General features: G+C 45.2%; 1 protein-coding gene across 1 annotated transcript; it reads left to right on the top strand.

Moving 5' to 3' along the window:
* The first annotated feature begins 46 nt into the window (after window positions 1–46).
* LOC139325919 (solute carrier family 2, facilitated glucose transporter member 5-like) lies at window positions 47–9544 on the top strand. The gene is made up of 11 exons (XM_070955955.1): window positions 47–142; window positions 1117–1277; window positions 1565–1689; window positions 1971–2123; window positions 2240–2365; window positions 3221–3408; window positions 4278–4388; window positions 5316–5417; window positions 6110–6182; window positions 6901–7028; window positions 7907–9544. The coding sequence occupies exons 1-11, from the start codon at window positions 47–49 to the stop codon at window positions 8141–8143; spliced, it is 1500 nt and encodes a 499-aa protein (XP_070812056.1). The 3' UTR covers window positions 8144–9544.
* Window positions 9545–9745: the final 201 nt, after the last annotated feature.

The following is a 9745-nucleotide window of genomic DNA, read 5'->3' as shown; positions in this document are numbered from 1 at the left end:
CTGCATTGCTTGGTCTATTTTCTTTTTCTTTTTTTCTTTCCAGAAAATGACAGTGATGCTTGCTCTGGTGACCCTCATTGCGGCCTTCGGATCGTCTTTCCAGTATGGATATAATGTCTCCGTGATCAATTCTCCAGCTCCGGTTCGTTGGAGTTATATAATCCATTTAGGGGGGGCATTTATTAGCGGTTTATACATTTCAAAGGAGGTAGAGATGCCCAAATGGCCGATAGTGTTTAAGAAAAGAGAGAGCAGTGTCTCCCAACCTCTTGGCCTTTTTTAAGATGTGAGTCTTAAAAGTGGTCAAAATTGAGCAACACAGATTTAGAAAGTGTTTTTAATACACATTTAATAAATGTACTTTGCACTGCAACGACTACTGAATTATTCAGCCAATAAATGGCAGTGTTTAATTTAGTGTGCATCTATCAGAGGTGGTATTCGGCAGGTTCTGACCAGTTCTGGAGAACCGGTAGTGGAAACTTTGAGTAGTTCGGAGAACCGGTAAATACCACCTCTGACTGGCCCTGCCTCCATCTATTCTCTGCCTTCTGAGTCCCAGCTGATCTGGAGGAAATGGGGATTTTGCAGTATCCTTCCCCTGGAGTGGGGAGGGAATGGAGATTTTGGAGTATCCTTCCCCAGGAGTGGGGAGGGAATGGAGATTTTACAGTATCCTTCCCCTGCCATGCCTACCAAGCCATGCCACGCCCACAGAACCGGTAGTAAAAATATTTGAATCCCACCACTGGCATCTACGGTTATAATCTATGGTTTCTTTAGTAGACTTTCCTGTTAACAGTCATACAGTTGAGCAGTAAAGCACATGGTGACTGTACCCTTTATTTGCTCTGTGGTGCTTTATATAAAACATAATTTTCTAACAAAAAGTACCTGTGAGTGGGGACTTGTTTCAGCCCAAATGACAAACTTTTAATATTGCTTAAATCCACTTGTGTCAACCTAGATACTTTTTACTGTAACTCTCAAATTTTGCTGGCTAAGGATGATGGGTATCCAACCCATTGGAAGCCCTCCCCCCTCCCCCCTGTCATCACAAATTGGGCTGCTTGTTAATCCTCTCTAATTGGTCCTTTCTTCCATCTATCCTTCCAGTTCATGCAACAATTTTACAATGAAACGTACCAGGGACGATACAGTAAATATATGGACGAGAGCTTGATGACCGCCCTCTGGTCTCTGAGTGTGTCCTTCTTCCCACTTGGGGGGTTCTTTGGATCGCTGATGGTGGGGCCCATGGTGAACAACTGTGGCAGGTAGGTTCCCTTCTTCTTTGTTTGCACAGTTTGCATCCTGGGCCGGGTGTGAGGCTCCTACTGGCCTGGGAGATAGAAAACATCCACAATGCCAGGAGAAACATCTGGCTTGGGTTTTCTCCTGGGTGTGGTTGGATGTCCAAGCAAAGAGGACCTCCTGGGATGGTCTTCTGTGGGCCACGGAAGGGTGTTGTCTAAAGAGGAATAAGCTTAAGGGCCAGACCTTCATCCTTTAGAGCTCCAGGTTGAATCTTCTGAAGCTCTTGAGATGTTCTCCTCCTTTACAGAAAGGGCACCCTCCTCATCAACAACATCTTCTCCATCATCCCCGCCATCCTCATGGGGACCTCCAAGGTAGCCAAGACCTTTGAAGTGATCATCATTTGCCGCATCATTATTGGCATCTGCGCAGGTGAGATCTCGGCGCTAAGACCACCTCGTCCATCTTAGAGACTCCATTTTCCATCTCTGTGTTTAAACAGAGGCGGGGAGCAGGGAATTCTGGGAGTTGAAGTCCACCAGTCTTCCAAGTTGCCAAGGTTGAGATACAATGAGTTAGAGGTTGGGGATATGGAAGAGAAAGATGAAATATATACATACAATGTTATTGTCAGGAAAACCATCATTTTGGGGGGGAGGTGAGGGTTGTGTTCCCCGATACTATCCTGAATCTCTTCTCATTTTCCGAGTTAGGCCTTTCTTCCAACGTTGTCCCCATGTACCTCGGAGAGATGTCCCCCAAAAACCTTCGCGGAGCCATCGGGGTGATGCCGCAGCTGTTCATCACGGTGGGAATCCTGGCGGCTCAGATTCTCGGGATGAGAATGATCCTCGGAAGCGCCGAAGGTAAACCGGAGAGACGGGGATTGGTGTAGGCATTGTTGCAGGGTGCTGTGCGAGGACGGGGATTGGTATAGGCCTTGTTGCCGGGTGTTGTGACGTGTCTCCCTCTTTCTCTGCAGGGTGGCCGATCCTCATGGGTCTGACAGGAGTCCCCGCTGCGTTACAGCTTATCCTCCTGCCCTTTTTCCCCGAGAGCCCCAGGTATCTGCTGATCCAGAAAGGCGATGAAGAGGGCGCAAGAACAGGTATATTTCCATCTTCTAGTGAATACCGGTAGTTCTCGGTTTACGACCACAATTGAACCCAGTTGCAGAGTGAGAAATTTGTTAAAAGTCAAGTTTTGTACCATTCGGCGACTTTTCTTGCCCACATTCATTAAGTGAATCCCCGCGGTTGTTGAATGGGTAAGACGGTTGTTACGTGAATCCGGCTTCCCCATCGACTTGGCTTGTCAGAAGGCCGCAGAAGGGGATCACGTGACTTCATGGGACATGGCAACCGTCATAAATATGGACCAGTTGTCTGAGTTTTGATCACACTTATCGACCGTTGCAACATCCCCAAGGTCAGGAGATCAAAATTTGGATGCTTGGCAACTGACTCGTATTTATGACGGTGGGAGTCACGCAATCCCCTTTTTGTGACCTTCTGACAAGCAAAGTCAACGGGGACGCCAGATTCCCTTAACAACCATGTGACTAACTTAACAACGGCGGTGATTTGTGGCAAGGAAGGTCGTTAAATGGGGCGGAATTCACTTAGCAACTCTGTTGCTTAACAATGGAAATTTTGGGCTCAAAACTTGAGCTCAAAATTTTCGGTCGTAAGAACTGCCAATAGTTTGGGCTCTGTTTAATACATCCCTCTTAATCTTCGTTTAATGACTCCATAATCCCTTGCGGGGTGGAGTCTGGACAACTTGAATGGAGCTAGCAGAGTGTTTTTACTGGCCAGATGCCTTTCTTGTCGCCAGTGTGGAGTTTTATTCAGCAGATATATTCTCCTTGTGTCCAGAGAGAGAGAAATATCTGCCTCTACTTGCTCCCAACCTGGCTTCCTGTGAGATTATTTTCCTCATCTTTTTTTTTTATCCCGTTCAGCTTTGAGGAAGCTGCGAGGATCGGATGATGTGGAAGATGAGATGGACGAGATGCGGCAGGAAGACCTAGCGGAGAAAGCTGAGGGCCGGATGTCCGTGTTGACCCTCTTCACTTATCCAGGCCTTCGCTGGCAGCTCATCTCCATCATCGTCATGATGATGGGGCAGCAGCTCTCTGGGGTCAACGCGGTAAGTAAAGAACCAACCAAAGGCACACTTTTAAGGTGTCGGGGGGGTGGTTCCCTAGAGGTCATCCAGACTCACCCCCTCGCTCATTTTTTTTCCTTACCATTGAATATTGAGAGGGAGTGTGGACGGTTGAAAGGATTGAAGTCAAAGGCTGAAAGAAAAATCTATAAACTGGGCTGGAGGGAGGGAGCATAGTGGTTATTGGAGAGGAGACCATGAGGAGATCTTGAGGCCGTAGAGACCAGGCGATGTCAAGTTCCGTTATTGGAGAGGAGGCCATGAGGAAATCTTGAGGCCGTAGAGATCAGGGGATGTCAAATCCGGTTATTGGAGAGGAGACCATGAGGAGATCTTGAGGCCGTAGAGACCAGGCGATGTCAAATTCCGTTATTGGAGAGGAGGCCATGAGGAAATCTTGAGGCCGTAGAGATCAGGGGATGTCAAATTCGGTTATTGGAGAGGAGGCCATGAGGAAATTGAGGCCATAGAGACCAGGCAATATCAAATTCCGTTATTGGAGAGGAGGCCATGAGGAAATCTTGAGGCCATAGAGATCAGGCGATGTCAAATTCCGTTATTGGAGAGGAAGCCATGAGGAAATCTTGAGGCCGTAGAGACTAGGGGATGTCAAATTCAGTTATTGGAGAGGAGGCCATGAGGAAATCTTGAGGCCATACAGACCAGGCAATGTCAAATTCTGTTATTGGAGAGGAGGCCATGAGGAAATCTTGAGGCCGTGGAGGCCAGGGGATGTCAAATTCCGTTATTGGAGAGGAGGCCATGAGGAAATCTTGAGGCCGTAGAGACCAGGAGACGTAAAATTCACTCTCTTGACCCCCCCCCAACCCTGTTTTCAATCTGATTTGCAGGTGTATTATTACGCTGACCGGATCTACTCGAATGCAGGAATAGCGGAAAGCAATGTTCAATTCGTCACAGTGGGAACCGGAGCCGTCAACGTATTGATGACGATCATTGCGGTATGGTTTGTTTTGATTTGGCTTTCAGAGAGAGAAACACCGCCCCCACCCCCACAAATCCAGGTAGTCCTCGACTTACGACAGTTCATTTAGTGACCGTTCCAAGTTACAACGGCACTGAAAAAAAGCGACTTCGGACCGTTTTCCACAGTTACCTTTGCATGTCCGTGTGATCCAAATTCAGACACTTGGTGGCCACTGACTCGTATTTATGACGGTTGCAGCATCCCAGGGTCACGCCCAGGGCCGGATTTTCCTATAGGCTAACTAGGCTTCAGCCTAGGGCCTCAAGATCAAGAGGGGCCTACATTCAAATTGTTAGCAAAATTAAAATTACACTTTCACTATAGGTGAAAGAGCCTCATAAGTGGAATAGCCTAGGTCCTCTTTTCATCTAAATCCGGCCCTGGTCACGCCCATCCCCTTTTGCGACCTTCTGACAAGCAAAGTTAGCCCCCAGATTCACTTAACAACCGTGCTGTTGAAGAACTGCAGGGATTCACTTTTAACAGCCAGGTTGCTAACTTTTTATCAACGGCAGCAATTCGCTTAACAACCGTAGCAGGAAAGGTCGTAAAATGGAGCAAAACTCAACAAATTCTCCACAACATAAACTTTTCGGGCTCAGCTGCGGGACGTAAGTCGAGGACAATCTGCAAAATGGCTTCTACTTCCAAGCCAAATGAATTACAAAGAAAAAAAGGGGGATTAAATTCGAATTAGGAATTCTTGTTCTTCCCAGCTGTTTAGAAAAGAAGCGTGGAAAACCATAGAGTTTGCTAACGGCACTTTGGAGGATTGGGGGAGGGGCGTGCAAGGGAAGGAATGGTGGGGGTGGGAGCTCTTCTCGGCATGGCGGTGAGTTCTGTCAGTGCCTTACGGTCTTCGGTTTCCCAATCTACCCTTTTTTCCCCATCCCCACGGTAGGTATTTGTCGTTGAGGCGCTGGGACGAAGGATTTTGCTTCTGGTTGGCTTTGGGATCTGCTGCGTCGCCTGTGCTGTGTTAACCATTGCGCTGAATCTCAAGGTAGGTTTTTAAAAAAAGGCTTTTGATTGGCTGGAAGGGAAGAGGAAACCCCACAATTTTAGCCTAGATTCTACCATAGCAGGCTTCCTTCCTTTAATGAGATGTGGCCTTGGGAGAAAGGAGGAAGAATTGCAGATAAGAGAAGCAGAAATGGGATTCAGCTGGTTCGGGAAAACTGGTAGCGGTGACTGTGGGCCTGGATGTAATGCTGTCTTATTTAGCCACGTTTTTGAGGCCAGGGGCATGCGCGGAAGGCCCGCGCGCAAGCAAACCACATGCATGGAAGGCCGGGCGCCTCCAGTGTTGGAGCATTCACAACTTCTGGTGGCAAGTTGTTCCACTGATTAATTGTTGTTAACTGTTGGGAAATTTCTCCTTAGTTCTAAGTTGCTTCTGTCCTTGATTAGTTTCCACCCGTTGTTTCTTGTCCTGCCTTCAGGTGCTTTGGAGAATAGCTTGACCCCCTCTTCTTTGGGGCTGCCCCTCAAATATTGGAAGATGCTATCTCTATGTCTCCCCTGGTCCTTCTTTTCATTAAACAAGACATACCCAGTTCCTGCAACCGTTCTTCGTATGTTTTAGCCTCCAGTCCCCTAATTCTCTTTGTGGCTCTTCTCTGCACTCTTTCCAAAGTCTCAACGTCTTTTAAATATTTTAATAATTTATATTTTCAATTCTCCCCCCCCCCCCAGGCAATCTGGTGGATGCCCTACGTCAGCATTGCCTGTGTAATCATTTACGTCATGGGACACGCCATTGGTGCAAGTAAGTAGATTTGTGGATCGTATGCTCAGAGGACGTACACAAATCAGCCTTCTATCTTAAATTGGCTTGTCAACGCATTCACACCCTCCACTCAGTACTAACTATGATATATATTGTCTCTATAACACTGATTGTCCTGGATATTATCAAACAAAGGGCCCTTGAGATGCAGTTTCTTCGAATTAAAGCCCCCTCATGTTTCTAGTCCTCAGGGACGACAACATTAAGAGGTGGCGAAATGTAAGTTTTCTCTTAGAAAAAAAGTCAACTATTGCATTTAGCTCTGTCTGGAAACGCCTGATGGACATTTTGGTGGAAAAGAAAATTAGTGATTCATGAGTGATTACAGAAGCAGGAAATTATGATGTAACCTGAGAGAGAGGTTAAAATATAAATGTAAATTTAATTTAAAATATAAATATTTATAGTGGTCAAAACTTTTTTATTTTTTTCCCCTATTTTCTGCCCTATCCTTTGTACTGCTTTTTATCTCGTTAAAAAAATCTCTTTAATAACGTATAATAGAATTATGTATAATTACCATATTATATAGGTATCTAAGCTTCTAGTCCTCATGAAGCAACCTCAACTTCCCACTTGCAACCTCAGCCAGGCATAAGATGTTGGGGAGGGAAGGGAAAAGTTGATTTTTTTTTGCTTTTCTTGGATAAAGGATGCTCACCTCCTTTCTCTTATTTCCAATTTCTTTCCTTTTTAGGCCCAATTCCAAGCGTTATGATAATGGAAATGTTTCTTCAATCTTCTCGGCCGGCTGCCTTCATGGTGGGAGGTTCGGTGCACTGGCTATCGAATTTCACCGTGGGTCTGGTTTTCAGCTACTTGGAGGTAAAATCTTTTTTAAAAGTTCTGAAATTTTTTTGCAATGGCCTCGGGGTTTGGCCCCGCATTCTGATTAATGCGTGTAAACATGCAAAAGTAGAGGAGTGCTGCGGTGGCCTAGAGGTGGAGCTCTCGCCTTGCAATCGGGAGGCTGTGAGTTCGATCCTAGGTAGAGGCAGATATTTCTCTCTCTCTGCACACTGAGAATATATCTGCTGAACAAAACTCCGCATTGGTGACAGGGAAGGGCATCCGGCCATTAAAACACTCTGCTAGCTCCATTCAATTGCCCAGACTCCACTCCTCCCAAGGGATTATAGGGTCATTAAAAGATGATGATGATGCGAAAATAGAAATCTGACGGGTGGCGATGGAAATTTTGGGCTCAAATGAGAGGTGGGTTTCAGCAGGTTCTGACCAGTTCTGGAGAACCGGTAGTAAAAATTCTGACTGGCCACGCCCACATCTCTTCTCTGCCTCCCAAGTCCCAGCTGATTGGGAGGAAATGGGGATTTTGCAGTAACCTTCCCCTGGAGTGGGGAGGGAATAGAGATTTTACAGTATCCTTCCCGTCACAAAGCCACACCCACAAAGCCATGCCATGCCCACAAAGCCACACCCACAGAACCGATAGTAAAAAAAAATTGAAACCCACCGCTGGCTCAAATAAATGGGGGATGCATGAAGTTTAGATCAGAGGCAAAGCTTAACTCTTACGTCTGAATGGTTTCCTACGAAACCCAAAACCTCCGCTTGATTTTGAGGCAAGGTTTCTCCCAAAAAACTTTTCTCCCCAAATAAAAACATTTTGCAGAGCTGCCGACCGATGCAATTTCTTAATCCTCTCTTACGAATGTCCCATGTCTTTGTTGTTCCTTCTTCAGCAAGGCCTCGGTCCCTACTGTTTCCTCATTTTTGGCGCCATCTGCTTGGCCACCGCCGTCTACGTCTTTCTCATTGTCCCGGAAACCAAGAACAAAACCTTCATGGAGATCAACCAGATCATGGCCAAGAGGAACGGTACCGAAGATCAGGCCGAGAAGGACGAACTGAAGGATTTCACCGCCGTTTCCGTGCCGTACGGCAAGAAAATGGATGGGGAAAGAACCAGCGCATTGTAAAGTCTCGGCAACCGCCGAATTTCCCGTGTAAATAAACCCACCGAACTCTGCCTTAAAACATCTCCGGTTTGCAAAGTGCCTCTCCTTCCTGTTGGACGATAGGGCACCCTCAAAAACTTAAAAATTATATTTCAAGGAGAAACGGGGGTGACCAAGCGTTGCCATCCCCCCCCCAGCCGTTGCCTTCCAAGGTGGGACCGGAGTTAGCGAGATTTCGGTGGAATTACAAGATCCTGTTTTGGAAGAGATTCACAGCGAATATTGGCGCATGCTGGGAAAAAAAATGTGTTTTCCATCGGGTGGACTCTGGGAAAAAAAATTATCAGTATTTTTTTTTGTTCTTGAATAGGGATGGATTTCAGCTCTCTTACATGTGGGAGCATGTAAATAATTTTTGTTTAATAATAATGCTGGGACTTCTGTTCTTAGATAACAGAACTGGGGAAAGAGACACCCCCCTCCCCAAACCATTGCTTAAATTTGAGAGGTGCATTTTGTAACACAGAGACCCCCAACTTCTCCCCCAGGGCCTTTGAAGATGTGCTAGATTAAGTGCCTTTGTTAGATTAAGTGCCTTTGTTAGATTAAATGCCTTAGATTAAATGCTAATGAATGCTTTGCGGATGTGTTAAGATTAAATGGCTTTTGTCCCCAATCAAGCCAATCCCTGGCCTTCTATTATAACACAATTGCATTTTTGCAAGTTTTGTCCTATATTGCCAAGTGGTCCTTTCTGTTTTTCAAGAGAAACACTTACAAAACATATCTTGTCTTTCTTTTTTTTCCCCCCAGGATCCCAGGTTGTTTAACAAAAGTTTTTTGAGATAAGAAAACATTCCCCAAATGTAGAAACCTAGCTTCTCAAGGTTTCCTCGTAGCCAGGATCCCTGACATGCTAGATATCACTGATGCATTTTTTGGGGTGCGGGGGGGCAGTTCTACAGATCCCTGCATTCAAGGTAAGCCTGCAGGGATTTTTGGCAGCATGGGGAGCCCACTTTAAAAATAATTTTCCACCCCTGGGGATATTTCTACACTGAATTTAACTTGGGGCTCCTAACAATCTGTCAGTTTTCTATTTCTTTGGTCATTTTTGTTTTCCAAAACAAAATTGATGGGTTGTTTCTCTTGCAACCAGAATCATCTTTTTCATAGCAAACCTGATTTTAAAAAAAAAAAAAAAAAAAAAAAAACATCCACAAATTTGAGAAGAGAAATGTTGTACATATCTTAGAATGGTTTTTGTGTAGGTTGTATGTGTGTTGTTGTTTTTTTTAAGTTTTATTTTCTCTGGATTTTTTCGCTCCCCCCAAAGTGTGGGGAAATTATACTTTTGCACAAACAGGTGTATTTTATTTTATTATTTTGAGTGCTGCAAAATAAAATAGCTGTTGGAGAAAGCTTGGAAAGAGGCAAGAGTTGTTTGTTCCAATCTTGCTGTGTTAGCTGGGATTTGCGTTCCTGCGCCGAGATATATTTAGAGAAAGCATGATACTACTTTTGAGAAGAGTAAATCAAATTTGGGGTTCATGGAGCCCATGGCATAAAGTATGTTTGAGATTTTTTTTTTTTTTTTTTTAAAAAGGGGAAACCTACAATTTA

This window comes from Pituophis catenifer, unplaced genomic scaffold (genome assembly GCF_029215685.1).
Source record: "Pituophis catenifer annectens isolate HBS135680 unplaced genomic scaffold, rPitCat1.0.hap2 SCAF_18, whole genome shotgun sequence".
Lineage (NCBI taxonomy): Eukaryota > Metazoa > Chordata > Lepidosauria > Squamata > Colubridae > Pituophis > Pituophis catenifer.
The sequence above is the reverse complement of the archived record's forward strand: the minus strand, read 5'-3'. Positions and strand labels throughout refer to the sequence as shown.